At 51.7% G+C, this 25,836-nt stretch overlaps 1 protein-coding gene across 3 annotated transcripts in view; it reads left to right on the top strand.

Moving 5' to 3' along the window:
- GATA3 (GATA binding protein 3) overlaps positions 1 to 25,572 on the top strand; it is a 29,140-nt gene extending 3,568 nt beyond the window's left edge. The window contains exons 1-6 of one of the 3 annotated variants that reach the window (XM_060097597.1): positions 5,610 to 5,825; positions 6,253 to 6,880; positions 9,289 to 9,825; positions 14,881 to 15,023; positions 19,298 to 19,423; positions 23,509 to 25,572. In XM_060097597.1, coding sequence (XP_059953580.1) covers positions 6,640 to 6,880; positions 9,289 to 9,825; positions 14,881 to 15,023; positions 19,298 to 19,423; positions 23,509 to 23,793 — 1,332 coding nt within the window. In that variant the 5' untranslated portion in view covers positions 5,610 to 5,825; positions 6,253 to 6,639 and the 3' untranslated portion in view covers positions 23,794 to 25,572. Of the gene's footprint in view, positions 1 to 5,609; positions 5,826 to 6,252; positions 6,881 to 9,288; positions 9,826 to 14,877; positions 15,024 to 19,297; positions 19,424 to 23,508 lie in introns of those variants that run through there. The other 2 variants (XM_060097595.1, XM_060097596.1) reach the window with 2 other exon arrangements.
- The last annotated feature ends 264 nt before the right edge of the window (positions 25,573 to 25,836 follow it).

The raw sequence follows: 25,836 nt of genomic DNA on the forward strand, positions 1-25,836 counted from the left end.
GTTTCCTTCCGAGTTTTAACCGGTGATAGATGAATAAGCGGGGGGGAAAAAAAAAGTAAATCAAACCACATACCACCCCCAAAGTGCTGCCTCATTTTCCAGGGCAGGTAGACCCTAGGCCTGGGCAGGTGGGCGTGGGAGCCGGGAGGGTCTGGGCGCGTGCCGAGAGCGCTTTTCGCCTGAGTTCCCGCGGGTTTCCCCCTTGCCGTTTCCACCTCTAGCATCTTCCCTTTGCCTGTGAATTTTGGGGTCCCCATTTATTCTGCGTCCCCCCCCGCCAAATTCCCTGCTCGCTGTATTTCCTTTGAACAGAACAGTCAGCACTGCCCGCTGCCTGCTTCTCTCTCCTTAGCTTGTGATTCCGCTCTCCACTTTCTGCATTTCAACTCACGCGGGAAAGAGAAAGGGGGCTTGGGTGGGAACTGCAGAGATATAGTAGAATATGTGTGTAGCCTGCGCTGTGCCGGGACGCCGCGCCCAAGCGGGCTCCCCCGCCGTTTCTCTCGCGCAGCCGGGGCCTGGCGGTGGCGCCTCCGGCCGTGTCCCCGGCGTAACCCTCTCGCCCGGCTGCCAGCGAGCTGTTTATACAGCTTTACCTGTGCTATTCTCGTAGCCAGTAAAAATCCTCGCCAGGCCACGGTAACATAATCCGAGGGCCGAGGCAGAGGAGGGGGTAGCGAGGCTGGCTCGGTGGAGAGGGAGGTGTGTACGCGCCAGAAGGGGGTTCTCTCCTTTGCCCCTCCTCCCCCAATGGGAAAGGAAATTGGGACGGTTCGGGTGATCGAGGTGGGGGACCCAGGGCTAAGGAGGAAGGAGGCCGGTTTCCACGTCCCTGTCCTCTCTGCTTTTCTCCCTCTAACAGGCACTGGGGACCCGCGCGGTGGCCGCAGCTCGGACGCGTGCTGCCTGCAGGCACGGCGGTTCCGGGGGCGCCCCGCGGGGCTAGCGAGGCCCAGGACGGGTTTCCCCCCCGTCCAGGACCAGGACGAGGACCCGGTTGCTCTCATCCCGCTTTCAGCTTGCCCTTTGAGAACTCCCACACCTAAGACAAAACCGGCAAGGCAGGGATCCGACACTTAACCAGGTCTTCCCTCCCGGGCCAACCACTTCTTCCAGAGCGCCCTCGTCCCGGCCGCAGCCGGAGCATGGAATCGAATTAAACGCCTTTTGGCGCTTATTGTCTCTCGCTAATTGCTCCAACAATGGCCACTATAAAAATGGAGACACCCAATTAAAGGCCCCGCCGGGCCGCGCTCGGCTCCCGGCGACGAACTGGCTGCCAGCCTGAGGCTTGCAGACCGCCCGCGCGCGAACCGGGCTGGTGCGGGGCGCCGGCGCCGGCCTCGGCACCTCTGGCCTCCACTTCCTCCCCAGACGCACAGCGACCGCGGTCGGTTCACACCAGTTTTATTGACCGATCGCAGGCAAGGAAGATTGATCGAGCTGGAATGGGAAGGGACTTCTCCTCCAGCCCCAGCTCACCAGAGCTTCGGGGCCACCCTCCAATTTCTGGCCTTTGCTGTGGCTCTGCGCCCTCCCCGCCCCCAGCCCCGCAGGTCTCTGGCTTCATTTCTGTCTTTAACTGCGCGGCCGGGTCCGCCCAGGCCGGCGCCGCGGCTCCGGGGGGAGGGACGCGGCGTCGCGGCCCGGCTCCGCTTCTTTCTCCCGCCTGCAAACATTTGCTGCCTCGCTGGAAATCCGACTATTTCGCGCGCGCTCCGCTTGCAAAGTCCTTAAGTAAACACGCTCAAATGACCGCCCCAGGCGGCCCGAGGCACGCTCACTCCCCCTGCGCGGGATTAGTAACTTTATGACTTCGATCCCGAGGCTCGGCTTTTCTGGTTACCCTCGGCGGGCAGCGCGCGGGCGCCCGGGGCCGCTCTCCCGGCACCTCGGCCCCGCGGAGCTCGCCTGGACGCGCCTGTCGCCAGGCTCGGGTGGGTGACGCTGGCCGCGTGGATCTCCGCTCTCTGGGCAGGGGTGAGCCTGGGGGTACGCTCCTCCCCTCTGCACCGCGGGCTCCGGTTCCTTTGCGGGACTGGGCTCCCCACTTGCATCCGAAGAGAGCTTCTGAGCTCCGGGGAGGGCGGGTGGGAGGGACCTGAACAGGGGGGCATGTGTTTGGGGGTGTGTGTGTGGGTCCCAGCTTACCCCAACCCAGGAAAGAAAGTAAGGCTCCATTTCTTACCCTTTCCCCAAGAGGGCACACACACCCCGCTCAACTTGACGCCTGAAGCAGCCGCCTCGAGGCCTGGCGTTTCAGATAGGCCAACCCGCTCCCGCCGCCCCACGCACAGCCCAGGTACCAGCTCCGGGCGGCGGGGGATGGGCGGTGGCTGCGCTGTCGCCTGCTCGGCTCCGGGATGCTTGCCCCCAGGGTCCCAGGAATCCAGACCTCGGCCAGCCCCTTACCCTGGTGAGGGAGGCCTCGCGCTCTGCAGGAGCCCGGGGCCCTGCAGCAGTGGCGGCGGCGGCGGCGGCGGCATCCTTCCAGGTCTCCACCTCTCTTCCTCCACCGGAGCTCCGCCGGCCGCTCCCAGGGAGAAGAGGGACTCGCTAGACCAGGCCCGGCCCGGGGTCCTGGGTAGGGGGGCCTTCAGGTCTGTAGGAGGGCGCTGAGGCGTCTCCGCAGGAGGCCAGGATTAGCTTTGCGAGCTAAGGCTGAGGGGGGCTCAGGACCACAATTCTCCCCTTTCGCCGGGCCTTGAGCCCCCTCCCCTCCCCCGCCCTCCCTCGGAGGAGGAAGCCCGGCCTGCATTCGCCGGCGAGGCGGGTCAGGCCGGCGCCTGGCCTAGCCCAGACCCCCGCGGCCAGGCTCTCCGCCTCAGGCCACGCGCCGCAGCCTCTCTCCGGCCTGGCTCCCTTCCCCCTTCCTTCCCCCTGGGTCCCGGGCCCGACCTCGGCCCTCCCTCCCCGGTATCCCCCTCCTCTCCTTTCCCCCCCCCCCCCCGCTCTGTGCTCCTGGCTCTGGGGCTGGGCCCGTGACGTCAAACCCAGTGTGGCGTCGGCGAGACTGGCCGGCGCGGGCCATCAAAAGAGCAACGTCCTCTTTCCCAATTACCCACTGTCAGTCCGGGAACAGGGGCGGACCGGCTGGGAATTAAATGTTAAATACCCCCTACAGGCTGGCTCTATTACACGGGGCATCCAGCCGCAGCCCCCCACCCTTCCCTGCCAGTTCCAAACCACCCAGACCAAGAGGGGCTTCAAGGTCTTTTATTTTTCCAAGGGTTGGGGGTGAATCTTGAGCCTACTGCAGCCCGACTCGGCGCTTGCGATTTAATTAAAATGAATAATGCCCCCCCCCCCCAAAAAAATGTTTTGTGCGTTATCAGAGAGGCGCCGCTACACCGGAAGGCCTCCTTCTCATAGGTATTTTTCTTTGTCTTTTAAAATTGGTCTTAGCCTCGGGAGTTAACATTTTCAAGTCCTGGCGTCAGCAGTTTCTCTCTCCGAGGATGGGTCCCTTTTATTTCCCGGGCTTTCAGGTCTCGGCGTAGAGGACCAAAGAGCTACGTTTGGGATTTTCCCCGTGGCTTTGAACTGGGGCCCGGCTAGTGTTGCCTGGTCTTAGACCGACGCGCAAAGATGCTCTTTTCATTTTTTTCGCCTCTGCTGCCATCCTTAATCTCGGGGATTTTAGCAAAAATGTGTATGCGTTCGTCTGTCCTTGTTTATGGAGCGGTTTCCGGTGAATGTTAGAAACTAAATAATTAAAAGGTTTGCAGAGCGCCGTGAGCAGGAGAGGCTGGCAGCTTGACTGGCCCTAGAGAGACGTGGTCGGAATGAAGGAAAATCGATGCTCTTTTACTGGGCCGCCCTAATGAACAAGGACTAAATGGGCTCAGGAGAAACATGGGGGAGGGGGGTTAATTTAGGGATTTTCTTCCTGTTCCGTATCTAGAAACTCAACCCTAGTTTCTAACGAACATCAGATTTAAGAAGACGGAGACTCAAGTGAAACTCCAATTCCAAGTTGGGAGAACCCACGTTTCCACCATTTCTTCCAAATAAAATTTACTAGTCTTTCTACGAGGATTGTATATTAAAGCAGGACACACACCCCACACCAAGTAAGGCTGAGTATTGATATTTTTCCTTCACCGCACGAAAGGAATCCTCCAGAACTTACTTTTAGGGACGGTCTCTTCTATGTCGACTTTTTTGTGTATTTGTAGGGAATTTTTATGGGGCAGAGAAGCGAAGAGGGAATAATGCCTTCAAATAAAACCCCAAATCAAGCTCTTAGTACCGTCCGTGGGAAAGCCTGCGGGAGAACCCACACTCTCTCCTCGCAGACATTGCCCTGGGGTGAGCCACGGGTGGAACCTGAGTCTTCGCTTCCCGCCTGTCACTTGCACACCCGGGCCGCGTTCTGGGGCCCGGCGGCTGCAGGAGCCTGAGCGCCGCTAGGGGATGCAGTGGCTCAAAGCACCGAGAGAGGCCGGGGAGGTTGGAGCCCGCGGGGCCGACCAATCGCGGTCCGGCCGCAGCCTCGCGCGCTGATTGGCCCCTTCCCAGCCACGCCCCGTGCGCCCCGCCCCACCCCCCTCGCGGGGCCGCCTCTGAGACCCACTCCCTCCGCTCCGGGCTGCGGGGTCGGACCCGGCGAGTCCCGCGTTCTGCGGGGCCCGGGAGAGGCCGCCGCTGTCGTGCCCGGCGGCCGGGGTGGGGGTCGGAGGAGGGGGCTGGGGAAAAATGCCGGGAGCGGGAGTAAGTAGGGCCCTGGGCGGGGAGAAGGGAAAAAGTTGGGTAACCGGAGTGAAGACCCGCGAGCGCTTTCTCCCCACCCGCTCTTTCTGTGCTGGGGGAGACAGAGCCTCTCGCCCCCTCTCCTTTTCATCCATCACTATTGTCGCTCAAGTCAAAAAGCACACATTGATTACAAATATTAGGTCTGGAAAGGACAGCTGCAACAGCTGAACATTCGAGAGGCTTGTTAACGCAAGAGTCTGGGAGAATGTTGACCACGACCACCAAAGTATCACCGACATTTCAATCAAAGACAGATTTTTTTTTTTTTGCCCAATTTCTCAATCCCTTAGGTGAGAGAGGCACATCTCCAAGTACTTTGACATTACATTTTTTTTTCCTGATGACTTTTACTTGCACAGAGACCCCACATCAATAAACTACCCCATACCCTGGATTGAATGCAAAAAATGTTTGCTCATTTAAAAAGTCTGAAAAAGAAAGGCCGCCTGTAGAAATAAACTTTATGAATGGGGCAGGCCGGTTTCCTCAGCACGGAATAACCTACCGAGCCGGAATGAATTGGCAGGAGCTGGAGCCACATTTAAAGGGCCAGAGCGCGAATTCCCTCCTGCCCGCCCCCTCCGCCCCGAACCCGGGTGCGCCTCGCCCACCCGCCCCATCGCCCCTCCGCCCTGGCCGCCCTCCGCGGCGCCCCTTTCCGGTCAGTGGAGGGGCGGGAGGAGAGGGGATGGGGTGGGGGGGCAGTGAAGTCCTGAGCGGGTTTGGGTTGCAGTTTCCTTGTGCTGGTGATCCTGTCCCCTCCTCGCCAGAGCCAGGCTCCTCCCCCGTCGGCGCGGATGACACTAGAACCTCCTTAAGTTCCGTCGCGCCACAGCTGTCTGCGAACACTGAGCTGCCTGGCGCCGTCTTGATACTTTCAGAAAGAATGCATTCCCTGTAAAAAAAAAAAAAAAAAAAAAAATACTGAGAGAGGGAGAGAGAGAGAGAGAGGAAAAGAGAGAGAGACGGAGAGAGCGCGAGACAGAGCGAGCCACGCAATCTGACCGGGCAGTTACTGCTCTCCCAGGTCACACGCCTTCTCCTCCTCCTCTCTGCTCCTCACTACCCAGGTTGGTACCGGCGACTTTTTTTTTTTAAGTTTGATTTGTTTCCTCTCTCCATTTGGGAGGACTTTAAAACATTGAAAACTCAACCCTCCTCTTTTGGAGAGTTTCTGGAGGCTGGAAAGTAGGTCCTGGGACCTGGGTCCCTGGAGGGAGGGAGTTGTCCAAGTTGGAACCGCTCAGTCAGTCCCGGGTTCCCGGGAGAGCCGGGCTGCTGGGGATGTATTTGGGAGTCATTCAGTCCCCCGCTGCCTCCCGGTTTTCCGACCTCCGGAGGGGGCGTGCGCGTGTGCGCGCGTATGTGCGTCGTGTGTGCGTGTCCCGGGGGCGCGGGCGCGGGGCCGGGCGGCTCGCGGGGAGGTGGTGCCACTTCATAAACTCAGGTGCTAGGTACTTAGGACCTCATCCAGGTCTCCCCTTCTCTCCTTTGCAGGTGACCCGGGAGAGACTCAGTCTTGGAGCCGCCGAGTAGCCCCCGGTGCAGAGGAGCCTCACTTGCAGAATTCCAGCCAGTCTTCGCCCCCCTTTTACAATTTGGTCCCCCTTTATACTCCCATACCTAATTTTTGGAATTTCTTTTTTCTTCCTCTTCTTTTCGCTAAACTACCCCGCAAAGATTTTTAAAAAAATCTCATTTGCTCACCTTTCCTTCCTAGCTTTCCCATTTCCCAACTGAAAACAAATCTTTAAACGACCCCCGCCCCTCCGACGGCAGGAGCACCTGCAGAGCCTCGTAGCCCCCGACCTCCCAGCCCGACCGCCCTCCCTCTCAGCGCGCGGGTTCCGGGCCCGGCGAGAGGGCGAGAGCGCAGCCGGGGCCATGGAGGTGACGGCGGACCAGCCGCGCTGGGTGAGCCACCACCACCCCGCGGTCCTCAACGGGCAGCATCCGGACACGCACCACCCGGGCCTCGGCCACTCCTACATGGACCCGGCGCAGTACCCCCTGCCGGAGGAGGTGGATGTACTTTTTAACATCGACGGTCAAGGCAACCACGTCCCGTCCTACTACGGAAACTCGGTGAGGGCCACCGTGCAGAGGTACCCTCCGACCCACCACGGTGAGTCCGCCCCGGGTGCGGGGACCTCCGCCCAGCTGTCCCGGCTCTCTGGGGTCGGAGAGGCAGGGAGGGACCAGGGGGTGGGGATCCCCGGCCAAAGCCCCCAAGTGCCGTTGCTGCTTCATTAAAAAAAAAAAAAAAAAAAAAAAAACTGGGGCCCGGAAATGGGCGAGGAAGGCGTCTCGACCGTCGCGAGAGTCTGTTTTTCAAAACAGTGGCAGCAGGCGCCTCTGCGCGGCTGCGGTCCCCTGGGCCTGGCGCTCACCTGGCGGGCGCCGCGCTGCAGCCCTCTCTCCCCGCGCGGCCGCTGGTTCGGGGGCCTCAGAGATCCCGGGCGCGGGGAGCCGAGCCTCTGCCTCCACCGGCCACCGCTCCCCCGACCGGGCATTCGGTGCCGGCCAAACCTGGCTGGGGCAGGGTTCTTTCTAGGGGCTTCGCTCCCCCGCTTATCCCCTGGTTCTCTCTCTGGGGCCTCTGCCGGCGTGCCTCGGTATGATTCTCCGGCACATTTCCAGAAAGGCCCGAGAAACGTATTTATTCCCACCGCTGTGTTTCGGCCTTTCCCCAAAGCTAGTGCATTTGGTTTTTAGGCACATCTCCTATCTCTAGCCTCTGAGGAAGGGAAGTCTGGTGCTTGACCGGGTTTTGGTGGAAAGACTCCCGTCTTAAGTTTGAGACATTTGAGGTTTCCTAGATTCCCGGCTGCACGGAATTTTCCTCCGTCTACACTTTTTGGTTGCCTCATTGCCTGCTCCCCGCAACTCTTGCCTTGCTCTCTCCTTCGGCCCTACAACAGACCCATTAGGCTCCCAAAGAAGATTTGGGATCCATCAGGGTCTCCTTTTATGGAGGAGCGATTCCAGTTGCCTTTTCTTTTCTTTCTTTCTTTTCTTTTTTTCTTTCTCTTTCACCTTGAGGAATTCAGGAGAGTTCTGAAATGGTAGAGAGAAACCCAGCCCTATGTAGGTGGGGGGAAAAAGCTCTTAAGGCTTTCCATCTGTAAGCGTGTTCCCAAAGAAGAAATTGCAACATTTCAGGCGGAGGGACTGTGAGGCCATCTCAGTTGAGGTCTGCCCTGGTTCCCCGACTTCGATCCCGGGGCTGGGGCCGCTGACAGAGCCCCTAGGGCAGCAGGCGTTCTCCTCCCTGCTGTCACCAGGTTTCAAACAATTGTTTCTGCGGATGGGGCGCTCTTTGCCCTTGTTCTGTGCAGATCAGCAGTTAAGTGGAAATGCGGTAGATGCAGCCTTAATATTATTTACTATACTACTTCCTGCATAATGTGAAGCTTGACCCTTGGTGTTCGGAGAGCTCTCCTTCCCCCTCGACTCCCCTCCCCTTCCTTTCTCTTAAGATTTTAGTTTCGGTATTGTTCTTAATGGTTAAATAGAATGTCAAACGCTGAGACAGGTACTGGATTAAAAGATCAATAAGTGTGTGGATTTGTACTTGCCGTTTAAACTTACCCCTCTCAGAGCCTCTTTTGGTCTGAGTTACAGCTGCCTTAAAACTCTGCATTTCAAACGATAGCTCTGTTTACTGTGTGTGTGAGTGAAATAGACACAGAAACTGGCATTTTTTGTGTCTCAGGGGCTCAGGTGAAAATTCACATATTGCACTGGTGGAGTCACAACTCTGGGGGCATATGGGCCTGTTTTATTTTTTTCTAGTAGGATCTGGGAGGGTGAGAACGGCAGATAAAAGTGCCATCCCAGAGTCCGGGCTTGGAAACTTTCTCCGACAGCCTGAGCGGTTCACTTCCCTGCAAATCCCATTCCAGGCCTGACCAATTCCGAGCAAGCAGTGAAGTGGGGTTACGTGCAAGTAACCCTAAAATGCTCCCTCTCCTCTCTTTCAAGCCCTCTCCCTGCTCTGGGCTTGGGGAGCTGGCTCTGCAGCTGGGCCTCTCTTAGGGTCCGTGTGTTCTCCTGGCTTTGAGCGGTTGTGTGGCTCACCCCTTCAGGCCTCATCCTTCCCAGCCCACCCTCTTATCAGGCTGCCTGGGATTAGGTCTGGGCTGGGGGCCGCTGGGCCATCGAAGGAAACCAATAAATCAAGTCAGGTTCCAGAGAGGGACTTCAGGGCTGTGATTCAGAAAGTGTATCTGGAGAGGCCAAGGAAGCCAGGGCCCTTCTCGCTCCATGGCAGCACCTCTTGGGTGTCAGACACAGGCCCTTAATTCCCTGGATTTGATGGGACATTGGTGGGGAGATAGGGGTGAAGGGGGTGTGTTGGCCCAGGTACTGCTGGGGCCCCCAGGATCAGGGAGTGTGAGGTCTGGTCTGTGTGGGGATTGTCTTGCCAGGGAGGCTGGGGTGGAGGGGGAGGATGCCCAGGTGCCTGAAGGCCTCTGGGGGCTACTCTCACTCGCCTGTCTCTCTCCCGGGCCTTCCCCTTTACCCACGCAGGGAGCCAGGTGTGCCGGCCGCCTCTGCTGCACGGATCCCTGCCCTGGCTGGACGGCAGCAAGGCTCTGGGCAGCCACCACACCGCTTCGCCCTGGAACCTCAGCCCCTTCTCCAAGACGTCCATCCACCACGGCTCCCCGGGGCCCCTGTCGGTCTACCCCCCAGCCTCGTCCTCGTCCCTGTCGGCGGGCCACTCCAGCCCGCACCTCTTCACCTTTCCACCCACCCCGCCGAAGGACGTCTCCCCGGACCCGTCCCTGTCCACCCCGGGCTCAGCCGGCTCGGGCCGCCAGGACGAGAAGGAGTGCATCAAGTACCAGGTGCCTCTGCCCGACAGCATGAAGCTCGAGTCGGCGCATCCCCGCAGCAGCATGACCACCCTGGGAGGGGCGGCGGCCTCAGCCCACCACCCCATCACCACCTACCCGCCCTACGTTCCCGAGTACAGCTCCGGACTCTTCCCGCCCAGCAGCCTGCTTGGGGGCTCCCCCACCGGCTTCGGATGCAAGTCGAGGCCCAAGGCCAGATCCAGCACAGGTAGGAACCTTCTCTCCCCTCGAGACCTTTCCCCTCGCCCCGCTCCCTGCTCCAAAATCCGGGACAGGGATTAGAGCGTGCCCTCCGGCCCCTCCCGGGGGCTGGGTGGCCGTTCAGACCCTTCAAAGATTTAATATCTTCCCATTCTTCCAGCGGGGAAAGAATGAGGTGTGTCCTCTCTCATTCCTGTCAGAGCAGAGGGCAAGTGAGATCTGATTTAAAAGCCACCCCCAAGAGCTGGGGAAGAAAAAAGACAAACAAAAACAAACCCCCATCTCCTGCCTGTCCTGCCAAGGAACTTCTGGGTGCTGGCAGTAACCTTTAGTCAGTTTCCAAGCTCAAATGGAAGGGGAGGGAATACATCTTTAGTGTTTAGTGCTAAAACGAAACCTCCTGAAACCCAAACAAACACAGGTCCCTCCTCTGACCCCCCTGGCCTCTACGTCCTGACCGGTCTCCTCCGCTCAGCTCAGAGGGGGTCATACAGTCACCAGAGGACAGCCCTTTACAAAGACATGTATAAATAAAGTGTGTGTATATTTTTTGCCGGGGGCGGGACCCTGGCAAAGACAGGACACACATTCTCTGCGTGGAAAAGAAGTCTCCCATCCTGACTTCTGGGTAGAGAGGTGGGCTCTGCCCTGGGTAGGGAGTTCAGTGGAAGTCAGAAGGGCTAGTTAACTGCAGTATCTTCTAGTGCTGGGAGCTCAGGCAGGGAAGGAAGGCGTCTTACGACCTACTCCCCGACTGATCTGAAGCCAGAGGGGTTAGGAAGGATGGAAAAAGATTCCCCAGGTGTGTCTCTGCTTCCTCTGCCCATCCTCTCTCAGAAAAGCACACCCCAGCTAAAAGCGAGCCGCATTTGTATTCTCTTGGTGTAGAGGCTGGCATGAAAAGAAACAGTAAAGCCCACACAAAGTACTTCTGCTTTAAAAATAAAATAACCCACCGCCAATGTCAAAGCAGCTGAAACAGAGTCGGGGAGTCTCTGAGATGAGATTTCACTGTATTTTTTGAGATGGTTTGGGGAAGATTGGCATGTCTCCTTGGGGGTGTCCAGTTCGGGGTGGGCGTCTCTGTCCTGGTCTGTCCCAACTGGGTACCCTCTGGTCTGTCTCTGTAGAGACTCTGTATACACAGAAGTGGTGGAAATCACTTGTCTTTGCTGGAGGAGACAACCAGTCTTGAAACAGAGCCCGCAAAACCGGGGTTTAGAAAACTTCCGAGGGAGGGCTCTGGGTGCCCAGTGACCATGAGATCAGTTTCCAGGGTTTTTTTCCAGGGTGACATTCACTCCGACTGCCTGGGCAGGACTGTCTCTATTTAGTTGATATGTTTTAGCTAATCCAATTATTTTCAGACTGCTGCACGCGACAGTTGCATTGTTTATCCCGAGCCAGGAACTTTAATAGAGCCCGGATGCGGTTAGGCTGACAGAAAACTCAGACCTGCGTGTTCAGTACATGAAAGTCGGCAGAGGGAGAGGGAGGTAGGCTCGCTGGTGGAGCCGAAGAGAGAGCAAGAGGAAGGGAGAACAGGGCAGGAAAGTGGCCTGGCTGCCTCGGCGAGTGGAGGGTCCCCGGGAAGCGGGGTACAGATCTCACAAAAGCGGGGGCGGGGCGGAGGGGGCTCGATCAAGGCTCCGAGGCTGATGGCAGTAAGAGAACAACCTGTCCATTTTGAAGTCGGGGTGGGATTTTTTTGGGAAAGTTCTCTTTTCTGGTAGGGCTAAGAAGTTGGGGGCCAGATCGTGGTCTCTGAGGCTGGGGTGGTGGTTTGTGTAGGGAGGGGACCGAGTGACTTTTCCAAATGCCTCTCGTCCTCTGCCCTCATTTCCGCATTTGATCTCTCCCCCTCCGTCGGGCACACCTTCTGCCTTCGGGTTTGCCTGGCTTTTCTGTCTCTTCCCTGGAGACCGAGACATTTGGGGAGGGGTGAGGGCGAGGGCTGCGGTTTCCCTAAACCAGAGCCAGGGGTACCTATATACCTATTTTCTTCTATTTTTTGGAGAGGAGAGGAGCCGGTTTAAATTTGACTCTTGACTTCCTCCTCCTTATTCCTTTCTCACAGTCAAAAAACCCCAGAGCAGCACAACTGGGCGGCGAGGGAGCTGGGACTTTCGGGAACGTGGAGCGCGCAGGGCAGGTTTCGAGGCTCCGTGAAGAGGGTGGAAGGAGTGGGAATTCCTGAGAAGGGGATTCTCTTGGTTTTAGTGGTTGCTTTTCTGTTTTTTTTTTTTTTTTTTTTTCTTTAACCTCTTCTTAGCTCTCGTCTGAAGGAGGAGCCCAGAGAAGGGAGGGTTGTCGCATTTTGGAGAAACGGTTGAGCTGTGGTTTAGAGCACCTATTGCTTTTTTAACGCCCGGGCTGTCCGGGCTGAGATGTGTCTTTGCAAACAAGACACCAAGCCTTTTGTGTGTGTATGTGGGGGGGGGACCATTTCTTAGCTCCCCACTCCCTGCACCGGGGGCATCTAGCTCCCCCTTTTTCTCTGCAGCCTCCGTACTCCTTCAGTCCAGCCTCAGTTTCAGGATTTCAGTCGGAGGCCAAGGGGTGTTTGAAAATGGCTGTTGAGTGTTAGGAGGCCTCCCGGCGCTGTGGTTGTCACCTAAGAGCGAGGTGTCTGTCTGAGCAGCTCACAGCAGGCGGTGAGCGAGGAGAGAGAAAGCAGGAGACAGTCAGGGCCTCCGTTAGGAAAACTGCTTGTTTGCTGAAGTCACAGGTGAGAGGCAACAAGGAGAGGGAAAAAAATAAAATAAGAAAAAGCCACGCAAGGCAATCACAGACTTGCCGAGTGAATCAAGACAGAAAATTGCTCTAATGTGCAATTGCTGGAGAGGCAACTGTTGCTGGCTTTCAAGGTCCCTCGGAAAAGGAAGCTGTTATCCTCCCCACTGGCTGACAAAGGAAAGGAAGTCAAACTAATCGTGTCAGGCAGGGAGATCCCCTGGCCCAGGTGCCCAGGAGCGGGGCAGTCCAGCCCGAGCTGCTGGGGATGGAGGGGATTTGGAGCCCGAGAAAGCCCCCAGAGGTCTGGGACAAAACGGCTGGGAGCCCGAGGCCCCTGTCTGCACAGGATGGGGAGCGTGCCAGGCCAGGCCAGTGTCCCCAGAAGAGGCTGACGCAGCGCCCACCGGGGGCACGAGGACTGCGGGCGCCCTGGCTATGCCTGCGGCCACATCTCCTCACCCACTCACCCTCTCCTCCCCCCCACCCCCGTGCCTCTCCCACCTTCAGCAGCCACATCCCGAAGGCTTTTGACCCCAAAGCAGAGGAATCTGGATGTGATTCAGCCCAGAGCCTACTCAGAGCTGCTGGGTGCCTAGCAAATGCTCCTGGCCCATGAGGGCCACGTTTCTGTGGATAATCTCAGGGGTTCTTGGAAGGCTCTCTGTAGACCCCAGGTTAAGAACTTTTGGAATTTGGAGCAAGAAATTGAAATCTCTCAACTCCTTAACATTTTTTTTTTTTTTTTGAGAGCCTGTCCCTGGAGAAAAGCCTAGGCTCAGGGGTGTAAATTCCTTGCCACCCTCATACTTGGTCTGGGGGTTTCCTAAATCTGAGCAGGTCCCCGGGCACTGGGCTGGCCTTGCCCTCCTCATGGGGAGTCAAGATTCTCAAGCGTCCTGCCTTCAGTTTCCCTTCCTCCACCCAGTCTTCCTGGTAGTTTGGGGTCAGCTGATTAACCTCTTAAAACAACTGGTAGGGGCTCATCTTTCTCCCCTACCATCCCCAGGCCCCTTCCCAGCACCCTAAAGACCCTTTCCTGACTCCTCTTCCTGGGGGCACCAGCTCTGGTGAAGCCACTGGCCCTGCAGGGTCGGGGGCTCCTCCTGGGTCCCTCTCGGCTGGCAGTGAGGCTGGTGCGTCCTCGCCAGGAGGACGAGGCCCCCCCAGGAGCGGGGCAAGTTCTCCCAGAAACCGTCCTGCTCTTCTTCCTCTCGGGGAAGTTGAGAAGAACTCTGTGAGCAAACTCCCCTCCTCCTAAAATGGTATCTGGAGGGGTTCTCTCCCCGGGCTTTCCCTCTGGAGGCGGGTCCCCGTCACTCTCCAGGCCCTGGAGCGAGTGCTGTTTCAACCCGGCCTGGCCGGTTTTTTGTTGATTTTGTTTGTTTGTTTTTTTTGGAAAAAGAGCAACTGCAGGCAGGTCTTGGTTAATGAGCCAACCCAAGGGCCTCCCCCCTGCCCTCCCCCCCATAAACTGGCCTCTTCTCCTGACTCCGCCCCTCCCAACACTTCCCCTCGTTCTGTTTCCCTCCCTCCCCATCTCCAGCTTCCTTGCCTTCAAGTTTGCTCTGCGTTTCCCTCCAACCTTCAGACTGGGGTCTCAGTGGCTGGAAAACCACAGAAAACCTTGGTTTTTTCTAGAGAGTAAAAAAGATGATGGGGGAATGAATGAGTGGACCCTGCTGGGTCTTCATCTATTCCTTGCCAGCCAGGGACATTTACAATTTTATTGGAAGTAAAATCTAAGGCCCTCGGTGCTAAAATCCATCAGCCGATTGATCCATCTGTTCATCTGTTGATTATCTGTTTCTCTATCTAGCTATCGATGAATCTCTCCTTTGGCCCCATCCTAATCTTCATTATTTAATCAATCCGCATAGACAGACCTGGTGTCGATAATGGATCATCTTTGTTTTCCTCTGAGGGAAGCGAATGGAATGTTGTGCTTTCGCCATCGACCGGGGCTCCGGGTTTTCTCAGGGAACTGTTTCAAGTTGAAATTCGCCTTCCTCCTCGGCTCTGCCTGACCTTCCCCATCAAGTCAGGCAGGCCCAGGACAAGGTTCTGCTGCTACTGATTCCTGTGCTGTTTCTTGGGCTGGGAGCTGTGTGTGTGTGTACACGGGGAACGGTTAGGCCATGAAAGGGTCACACAGTAACTCTTTTCAACTCAGGAGCCACCTTCAAGGGAGCTGGGAAAGTTCCCCCAAAAGAGGAAAAAGAGATAGAGAAGAAGTTCTCCATTTAACTTTCATTCCCTAATTCTGCTGGCAGCTTTTCTGTGTGTTTTCCTTCCATAAGTGACTTATGTGTGATCTTGTTTCCAGAAGGCAGGGAGTGTGTGAACTGTGGGGCAACCTCTACCCCACTGTGGCGTCGAGATGGAACGGGGCATTACCTGTGCAACGCCTGTGGGCTCTACCACAAGATGAACGGACAGAACCGGCCCCTCATCAAACCCAAGCGAAGGCTGGTGAGTTGTCCTTGGGAAGCACTGGCCCAACACTCTCCATTGGGTGTCCTCAACTTCCTCTCTTCAGGAAGAAGAGCTTTCTGCTGGAAATGGGCAGGACGGCTCAAAATCAGCTTGCTTGGGATAGTTTCTTTTTTCTTCTTTGTTTTCTTTTTTGCAAATTAGATATACAGAAAGGTCCCCCTGCCCCCGCCTTTCTCCCCCTCCATGGTTCGTAAGTCACTTATCACATTTTTAAGGATGCTGACTTCTGGGTTATCGAATCTTAAATGTCTTCACTGATAGAATGATTGCTTTAACAGGACCAGGATTTAAGATGCATTGATAGTCACGGTTTCACAGAGGAATTCAGTAAGGGGATGGAGTGTCCAGGTGCCACCCAGAACTTGTTTCTGAAGTCATACAAGTGGGCTCCTAGGAAGTAATTACAGTCTCAGGGTTGCCTTAGTGCTACGGATGAGATCTCATGTGCCAGGGCTAATGAACTGAATTTCACAAACAGCAGCCATTGGACTTAGTGGAGTTTTTCTTCTTCCTTGGTCTGAAGAATTGAGAAATTGCCACAGGTAATTCCTGTGGGGAAAACTGTGTGATTCCTGTCCTGCTTCTTGGTCTCCCCTAGTGTCTGGTCTTATTTTCCCTTTGAACTCCTGCCGGTCGGGGGGATAGTTTCCTCTCTCCCCCCTCTTTGTCCCCTTCTTAAACCTCTTGACCCCTAGGAATACTTGAGAAAACCTGGCACTGGCAAGCATTTATAAGGAAAATTAGCCTGAGAGGTTCATTTGCAAAGTTGTCTTTGGAATCTCAGGCCAGATTGAATAGCAAGTGTATGTAGCAGACAAATAAAAGCAGGCTTGGCAAATGATAACTGTAACCACAGTCAAGAGATCAAAATGCTTTTTGTGGTGATTCACCAAGTAGAGAGGGGAGGAGGGGAGTTTCCCCATGCAAATTAATGGATGAAGCAGCATCCCTCAGATTCTAAGGTAGACCCTTCCCAAATCCTCTGCATTCTTTTTAAAGAATTATTTATCTTCTCCATCAGATTTTAGTGCAAATCAACACCTTTCACATCCTCTTCAGAAGAAGGAAAATCTTTCTAGGGATGGCAATGCCCACGTGACTTTAATTTTTGACAATCCTAGGTCTCTAGGCTTTATTCTTTCTGATCTTTGCCCCCTTCTCCAGCTCTCTCAACCTTCCCCCGACTTGTCCCCATGCTCTTTGGTACTTTTTTTTTTCCTTTCTCTCATGTGCAAAGCTAACTTCCTAGGAAAAAGCTGCCGGATATCTGAGCTCTGGAGATAACTCATAAACAACAACTCAGCTTCCCCAACTTAAACATCAAGATGTTTGAACGTATCAGAACAAGACGTGTTTGAAAAAAAAAAATGGCTGGAGATGTTAGCACAGAATGAATATGATCGCACCACAAAAGAATGTTCTGAATCACTCAAAACCTGGCCTTAGGAAAAAAAAAAGAGAAAAAAAGAAAAGGAAAGAAAAACAAAAGAAAGAAAACTAACAACAAAAAACTTCTTGTTAAAATAAGTCATGGTACCATTATAATTGGACTTTTTTTTTTTTTTAAGGTAAAAGTAAAGAAGGAAAAAGAGAGCAGAAAAGTGTCAGACCCCGTAGTTGTCTGGTTGATGAGCAAGAGTACATTTGACATTTTCTTGGGGTTTCTTCTGTCTGGGTAGATTGTACAGGAGGCCTGGACTTGCATTTTACATAATTTTGTCTTCATTCACCTTTCATAAGAAATCTCTAGAACTCTGAGTAATAATTACTTTTTATTCTAGAGTTCCTTTGCTGTCACATGTGAAGCTGCCTTCTCTTTCTTACTCACCTCTTCTGGGTGTTTTTTTATTTTTAGTTCCATAGAATTCACATGCTCCAGAGAAACGCTCGGGGCCCATTCAGGATATATATACGTATATTTTTAGCCCTTAGATGTATTTGACTTCTGAATACCTAGAACTTTCTTTTTGTTCTTTCCTGTATTTCCTGTCCCTCCTTCCCTGCTCCGTCTCTCCAGTTTGCTGCTTTTGCACATTTGCAGACTTGCTGAAGACCACCCTGCCTGCCCCCTCTGGGTAGTCAGCTCTTCCACAGATGCATATCTAACACTGAATAAACTCATGCAGGAAATAGAAGGGAAGACCCATAGAATTTTTTTTCCTAGTGTTGCAAGATTTTCATAAGTCTCACAACTAGCTTGCTTTATTAATATACTTTGTCTTCTGCTAGTGACCCAAACAGTGTGACTTTTAGAGGTTCTGTATAAATTCTCATAAAGTCTAAGCCTGTTTGGATTCATGTTACCTTCAATACACTGCAAAGGGCTGCACCATGAGCGTGGTTATTTGGAACTCTATTATTTTATCGGTTGGTGTTGTGCACTTGTACCATCCCTTCCCAGTTGTTGGGCTGGGAAATCCGGTACTTGCGTAGATATTAGTCTATTATATCCAAGTATTTCTTTTAAAGGGGAAAACCAGTCCAGGACTATAATAATAATCACGTGATAATGTAGTTGTCAAAATCCTTAAGCACCGATTTCATGTATCATTTTCCTCCCAAGAGTACACAAGAGCAACAGTTAAGTCTTAAGTTATCATGTTTCATAAAAGCAGGTGGACCAGAGGCATACGCGATAAGAGACAGCACTCTTGGACTGCGGTGAATTATTTTCCAAATGGACAACTCAAAAGTAGAACCTTCTCAGTTATGAGGGAGAAGGGCTGTTTTTCCTTTCTAGTTCCACAGAAACTAAGAATTACTAAAAACAAACGAAAAAAGCCACAGCTCTGCTATTTAAACCTGTGGGAAGGGGCAGCATCTCTGTGGAACAACTGAGTAGCTTTGAAAGGAAAGGAATCAGCTTGGTTCATTCAGAATTGCCACTGGGTCTTCAATATTTGACCTCTTCGGGTGTTTGGCCCAACTTCTTGCTGGGTAAAATACTGATGGCAAAGCACACCCTGATCCCTGTCCTTTCGTTCTGTGCTTTCATAACCATGCCAGAATTTTCTTGATCACAGATAAAGACCAGCTGAATTCTTACTCCTTCTCTTGCCTTTGATAATATTTTTGAGTCCCAGGGACGGAAATAATTTTGCAGTTGAAATTTTCTTTTTATGTTGCAAGGGGGTGTGAGGAGATGAGAGATACATGGTTACAAGTGACCCAACCTCATTTCCTTTCAAAAGTTTTTGAGCTTAAGTTTTCTTTTTTAACGTATGGACATAGGAAATAGTCCCCTTATACATTTAAGTGCGTCGAAAAGCGAAAGAAAAATCTCCCTTTTAAAGGAAATGAAGGCAGTGACACAATCAAATAATGAAAATTCAGCTTGGGGCTGACATCTGACCTGTAACCATTTTGCTCTGTGAACAGCAGATAGGAAGCACCTACTTTCAAGAGGGTGAAATGAAATGAAGTTAGGAGCGGGGCCAGTGTTCCTGGTGGATTGCAAAATTCCTTGTTCCTCTCAGTTTGTCTCACTAACTGAAAGCCACCTAAAGAGGATGAAGATGGCTGTCACCACGAGTGACCAAATCTGAAAGCGTGGGCTGTGCACATTTAGGATGCCTGCAGATTGGCTGGGGTCCCGTTCACTTAGGATGTCTGGCTCGGTGCTTTCTCCGTGGCCCATCCCGTGTGTGCCAGCCACACATGCGCAGACGTTCTCTCATTCTGACAGCACTCTGCCCTCCTTATCATCCAGCGTTTCTTTATTTGGGATCTAGAAAGCGCTTTTGATGCTTGGGTTTGTTCTTCCTTGGCTGTTGGTCTATTGCGATGACCAGTATCCTTGTTGAGAACTGCTTTTCTGGGCAGTTGCTCTTGAAAAAGACCTCCTGTAGGCCTGGTGAAGGAAGCCACTGAGAGCCTGATACCGAAACTAGTCTGGTTAATTCAAAATTGCTACCCATAAAAATGAAACATCTGGCAAACTTTGTGGGGGAGGGAGGGGGGCTCGTTATGTCGGTGAGGTGATGTCGGCTTTCTCATCCTCCCAAATCCTTCCCCAGGGGACAGCAGGCTATGTGCTGACCACCGGACTATGGTCTGACCTGCTTCTATGCCAGTGGATTGGCTTCATTTTTCTTCTTGATGCAGCTTTTGGGGATCTTTATTACTTTCATGTGGGCCACTTGCTAGTTTTGATTTCAGTGATAATTTTTTTTGAGTCTGTCTCCGCAGCTCTGCAAACCCATGTAACATTTGTTTTGATTTTTATCCTCCGCTCTCTTCCCGCTCCCCAGTCAGCAGCAAGAAGGGCAGGTACGTCCTGTGCAAACTGTCAAACCACAACCACGACTCTCTGGAGAAGAAATGCCAATGGAGACCCTGTCTGCAATGCCTGCGGGCTGTACTACAAGCTGCACAATGTAAGTGTCCCGGGGACCCGCCCCCGCTCCCGGAATGGCCCTCTTCGGATGATGCCCAGTGCACAGCATCCCGCTCCCCTGGTCCCCTTTCTGATTTTTAAAAAAAAAATTTTTTTGGAGTATAGTTGATTTACAATGTTGTGTTAGTTTCAGGTGTACAGCAAAAGTAATTCAGTTATACCTATACTATATCTATTCTTTTTCAGATTCTTTATCCATCTAGGTTATTACAGAGTACTGAGTAGAGTTCCCTGTGCTCTACAGTAGGTCCTTGTTGGTTATCCATTTGAATCGCCCAGTGACAAGGCCCAGAAAAGGCATTGCAGTAGGACCCAGTGTAGGAAAGGACTCGGCACAGGGCACAGCGTAGCCTTGCTGAGATTGAAGGCTTTAAAGCAGATGACCCAGCCCCTTAGTTTGTATTGGAAACAGTACGCGTGGTGGGCCTGGTCTGGGTTTTTAAGGGGAGAAAAATCTTTCTCTTGGAAAAACCAAAGTCGCCAGTCATATTTTGATGTTTCCTTGAGTTTTTAAACGTTTTGCAAAAAAGAAAAGAAAAGAGAATGAGTCAGTGAAAAGAGAAAGGTAAATAGGATTGTAATGCATGGTGCAGGAGTTCGGGGCGATTCAGTTACTGAGGGGTAAAGAGCCTTGGTGAATTTTAAATGGATTCTCTGAATAAAAGATACGAGATGAGAGATTTCATCTGCTGACTTTGTCCTCACCAGGAGAACTCTTGCAAAGCAGCCGACAGATGTTATCCTTACTAGGGAAAAGAACGCTTTTCTCCTTTTAGATCACATTAGCAGAATGATAATTGTCAGTCAGTCACATGGGTTTGGCTGTGTCATTTTTAATCTTTCAATTTGGGGGTCCTCCCATTTTGCAATATGTTTACCTTTAAAAATTTTTTTCAGCTTTTTTTTTTCTTTTTTTCCCTGCAGCAACTCTGGCTGACAGGCCATGACCCTTATGAGGCCAGAAGTTTATGTTGATCCCAGAGAAAGAATTTTCTCTCTGTCTGTCTCTGTCTGTCTTTCCCTGTCTCTCTCACTTCATCCCTCTGGCTCTGTCTGGTTCTCCTGAAGTCTTTTGACCAGTCTGATTTTGGTAATGTCTGGGAGTGAATGGGGAAAGGCGGAGGGCTTTGCTCAGAACCATTCTGGCAGTCAAGCATCTTACCCAGAAACACCTGGGAACTGGGGAGGAAGCTTTTTTGCTTAGAGTTTTTGAATCACAGGAGAACTTCCCAGGGTGACCCCAGCAACCTAATCGTTTTGTGCTTCTTGGGAATGAGTTGATTTGATTCCCGGGGACCCCCGTAACACTCACCTCCCTGCCCATATGCCGTCCGCTCTCGAGAGGAGGAACGGGGCTCTTACTACAATCCATCGTTTCTCTCCCACACATCCTCAGACTGTGGTCTGTGTACATTTATCAGCAATGAAACCCCAGGCCCATTTTCACTTCGGGGAATTTCCTTGCACACTGCCGTGGAGAGAAGCAGATTTGTGATTAAAATCTGGAAGATTTGGGGCCTTAGGGTTTATGAGCTACCCAGTGGTTGGTACAGCCGATAAAATGATTTTGGGGTTGTAATGTATGGTTTTGCAAAGAACTTTCATGTTACTTGATTACATTTGAGCCTCAAAGAGTCCCATGATGTAGACAGGGCAGAAATTATTTTGATTTCCCTTTTACTTGAAGAAATGATGACTCAGAGGAACATGGCTGATGAAGTAGAAGGGCCAGGATGGATTTCTGAATTGCAAAAGGCCTTGCGGGGAGATCAGTAACCCCAGGACTCATAGGGAACAGAGGAGAGTAAGCACCGTCTCACTTTAGAATGTACCAAAGTTCTGTTCAAAGTCATGAATTGTGTGTGTATATATACTTCTTTCCTATTTCCACAGAAGTATAGGAATTATGAGAAATGAACCAGCTATAAATTTCTTTGACTACTCAGCCACAGTGAGGTAGGCTCTCAGTTGTGTCCAATCTAAAAAAATATCTATTTCTGAAGAATACGAATTTCTCATTAAATCAGACAGGTCAAGGAACCTTCTTCACCCCTCACTCCCACCCTATTCTACATTAGCTCCCGACTTCATGGTTGGGCCCCAGTGGCTGGGAGATAGAAGCGTGCTCATCCACCAGAGTGGTTCTTCTGCCTTTTCTGGTTTAGTAAGAATTCACAGAAGGAGGCGGATTTGTTGTGTATTTAACAATAAGAGATAATAATCTATTAACATTCTCCTCTTGTTGTGTTGTGTTCTGCCCATCGAGATACCATGCACGACCTAAGTTAGTTCCTGTCTTCTTATCTAGGTGTGTAGATAACTACCTATCTCAGTATCAGTGTTGGGACTAGTTATCTGGCTTTGTGTGGCTATCTGTGTAACTAGATATTATATTTAGATACCTGGCTCTGTATATCTAGATATCAGCGTAAAGAGCCGTGTGTCTAGGCAGTATCTTGGGGGAGATTCGATGAGACAGTAGATTCCTATCGCCTCTGTAGGCTGCGTCTTTATCTTGATTATGACTTTGAGGAAGGAGCCCTGAGATGTTCTTTGGGCAACGACCTTTTAGGTCCTCTGTCGCCACTCACGTGGCCTTCCTGCACAAGGGGGAAGGCAGGTGTCCGTCCCACGGAGTGGTTCTGTACCCCTCTCCAGGTGACCAGCTCAGGCCCAGGAAGCTGTGGGTTTGCCGCTACCAGTAGCGTTGTCGGAGCCTGGCCTTCTTGGCTGCTTGATTCTTTCTTCCTTAACTATCCCTTTCTAGCTTTTGGAGCAAACAGGCAGATCCTAGAGCCGTGAAATCTTCTCTTCCTCCACCCTTGAGGACCCTGGAGGAAGGAGTTGTTTGTTCCCCAAGGAGTCAGGAGTGACTGAGACCCTGACCTTCCCTCTTTGAGTCCCTTTGCCCATTTCCCCAGAAACATGGCCAGATGTGTGGTGGGTTTGCTCTACGGGGCAGATGGCCGCTATTGAGGTCAATCTGATTCTGACTCCTTGCGGGGAATGATCTCAGTTTGCTTTGAAGTCCCCTCTCTTGATTCTTCTCCCCACCCCCCTAAAACAAATGTGTATTCCAAACAAAACACATGAGGCTTATCAGAAAGAGAGCGATGGTCTGCTGCCCTGGAGACAGAAGACTAGTGCTTGCCTCTGTCTCTTTACTCAACTTCAGGCCTGGTCTTTGATTTTTAGGAGGAGAGTGCTTTCAGGCTAGCACAGGGCTTTGTACCCCGTAAGTGGATATTAAATTCTTGTGGATTGGTTGTTTTGCTGTCTGTCTAGTAAGAAGTGGATAGTCAGGACCAGGTAGAAATTGCAACTTTCAATCATCACAGTTGCTGTGGCGTGGGCGAGAGCTTAGGTTTTGGAAAGACACTTTGTGTTAAATTATGACCCCAGAACTTACACATTTCAGGGGAAGATTTTACAGCACCTCTCGTTTAGAGAAGTTCGTCAGAAGAGAGACAACCAGGCATGACTTTGAAGAGGGAAGCAGTCCTAGCTTCTCAAGGCAGAGACAAACACTTAAGATCGATTGCCTTGCAGTACTTGCCCAGTCCTAACACAGATTTTGGACCAGTAGACAAGCTATTATTTCCCCCTTGAAAAGCCCTCCCTTGGCTCCATGCTCATGAAATAGTCTAAGGTCATTCTAATGGAAGAAGACAAGTTATTATTATATTTTAGTTAGCAGAGAAATACAGCCATCTTGGGTGGGTCTCTAGAATATGGTCCTTGGAGACAAAGTTCCCTGAGGCAAACTTTCCCCTCCGATGATTGGTGCAGATGAATGTAATGAATAAGCCCTGCTTGGAACACCTTGCCTATGGCCTCTTGGTTTCTGAAATTGATAGAGGCTGACAGACCCCCACCGCAGAACCCTAGCCTGCAGGACTCTGGGTCCCTGGGAAGGAGGCAGGAAGGTGGGGAGGAAGGGGCCCCCTGAAAGCAGATCCCTGATCTGGGGCAGTCAGGGGAACCCGGGTTGGGGTGTGAACGTCTGCACTATTTCAGAGCCAGCCGAATAAAGTAAAAAAAAAAAAAAAATTGATCTCTGTTTAGATTAACAGACCCCTGACTATGAAGAAGGAAGGCATCCAGACCAGAAACCGAAAAATGTCTAGCAAATCCAAAAAGTGCAAAAAGGTGCACGACACGCTGGAGGACTTCCCCAAGAGCAGCTCGTTCAACCCCGCCGCCCTCTCCAGACACATGTCTTCCCTCAGTCACATCTCACCCTTCAGCCACTCCAGCCACATGCTGACCACACCCACGCCGATGCACCCGCCCTCCAGCCTCTCCTTCGGACCTCACCACCCTTCCAGTATGGTCACCGCCATGGGTTAGGGTCCCTGCTCGATGCTCAAAGATCTCCAGGCGAGAGTCCCTCCAGCCCCTTCGACGTGCATTTTCGCAGGAGCAGTATCATGAAACCGAAACCCGATGGATCTATATGTTTTTGCAGGCAGAAAGCAACATGATGTTTGCCACTTGGACAGAGGAGCCCACTGTGGTGTCTGTGTTCTCACTCCCTGAATCTGGATACCATTTGTGAATAAGCCATTCAGACTCATATTCCCTATTGAACAGGGTCTCTCTAGTGCTGTGAAAAAAAAAATCGCTAAACATTGCATATAACTTATATTGTAAGAAAGACTGTACATTGGAAGAAGAAGACTTTATGGCCTCCGTCAGGAAGGCACGAAGGATGCCATGCATTTTAAAGATGATGGAAGAAAATAAAGTGTGGAAATTAAGAAGAAACTAGTTCTGATATCCAAATGGACAAACTGCCAGTTTTGTTTCCTTTTCCTGGTCACAGTTTGATGCATTAAAGGAAAAAAAAAAAAAAAAAAGGAAAAAAAAAGAAAAATGTTGTAGGCGAATCATTCGTTCAAAGCTGTGGGCCTCTGCGTAGGAAATTCTATCACTCCAGGCAACGCGTTACACTCCCAGATTGCCATGGAGGGTTCAGTTAGACTTTCCTAGGCCTCCATGCTTTGTGAACAAGTCCCTGTAATTGTCGTTTGTATGTATAATTCAAAGCACCAAAATAAGAGAAGTTGTAGATTTATTTCATCATATTATACAGACTGAATTGTTGTACAAATTTATTTCCTGCTAGTGTTAAGAACTGCTTTTTTTTGTGTGTTTCCGTTTTAATATTTTCCTCCTCTCTCAATTTTTGGTTGAATAAACTAGATGACGTTCAGTTGACCTAAGGCGGTTGTGCTCCACAGGGCTGATTTTGTTTTTCCTTTTTGTTTCTCAATGATATTTATTAAATAGCTTCTAAGGGTACAAGAGCATCTGTCCTTTGTCACTTCTCCTGCAGCCTGTGCTATGAGGGTAGCAGTGTATGAGCTACCCGCGTGCATGTCAGCGACTCGGGCCCGACAGCCCGGGTTCTGAGAGCAACCTGGCTGAATGTTAGCACCTGTTGTGTTCTGTGTTAGTGATCACTGCCTTTCATGCAGTCTGTTGGAATAATAATATAAAAAGATAATAAAGTTAAAAGATTTAAAAACAACCACGTAACATGGTAATCAAGCGTGGTGGCCAAGCTCTTCTAAAATCTGGTAGCTCTAGCTAATTGAAGCAAAAGGAGTTTAAACAAAACAAAACAAAATAACAAAGCCCAAACTTGTTCAGTTATTCACTAGGAGATAAGGCAAACCCCAGACAGTCAACATCAATTCATCTGGGAAGCTGGGGACCTTTGGGGCTCATGGGATGCAGCCCAGAGGAAGGCATCCCCAGGCTGGAGTAGGTTCTGTGGTCCTCTCTGAGCTGCCGTTCCCTCCTCCTTGTCTAGCCTCAAGGAGACGATCTTCTAGCAGGAGAAACAGGAAGATTTCCTCGTTGGGATTCTCGGGTGGATTTGCAGTTGATGGATCTCTGCAAGATGGAAAGGAGCTGGGCTTCACGTCTGTTTTGCTTTTCTACTGTTGAATAACATCACAGTGAAGGGTTGATTGGAATGTTTGCGAAACATGAAATAACCATTTTGTAACCTACGCTGTATAGTTTCCTTTTACTCTGTTGACAGAATGTGTAACGCTGGCACACATTTGAAAAATCTCTGTTAATCGCCTCTCTGCTTTCTTAGCAAATATTTCAAGCCTAAAGCTCAATGTTGAAATAAAGAAGTAGAGGATGACTGAGATGCAAATGAAGATCTGACTGGCTCCTAATTCGGATGTGGTTTCCGGTTACTTGTGAAACACCCAAGGCAGTGGTCGTCTGTTGCCATCTTAAACTTGGGCGCTGTTATTGGAGGGTGCCAATGTTTCAGGATTTGCCACTTTTTTTCCTTCATACAGATTTGAGTGAATGCCCTTTCACCTTAAGAACAGGAGTTCAAATTCTTGACATTCTTGGGGGTAGGAG

Source organism: Mesoplodon densirostris, chromosome 4, assembly GCF_025265405.1.
Source record: "Mesoplodon densirostris isolate mMesDen1 chromosome 4, mMesDen1 primary haplotype, whole genome shotgun sequence".
Lineage (NCBI taxonomy): Eukaryota > Metazoa > Chordata > Mammalia > Artiodactyla > Ziphiidae > Mesoplodon > Mesoplodon densirostris.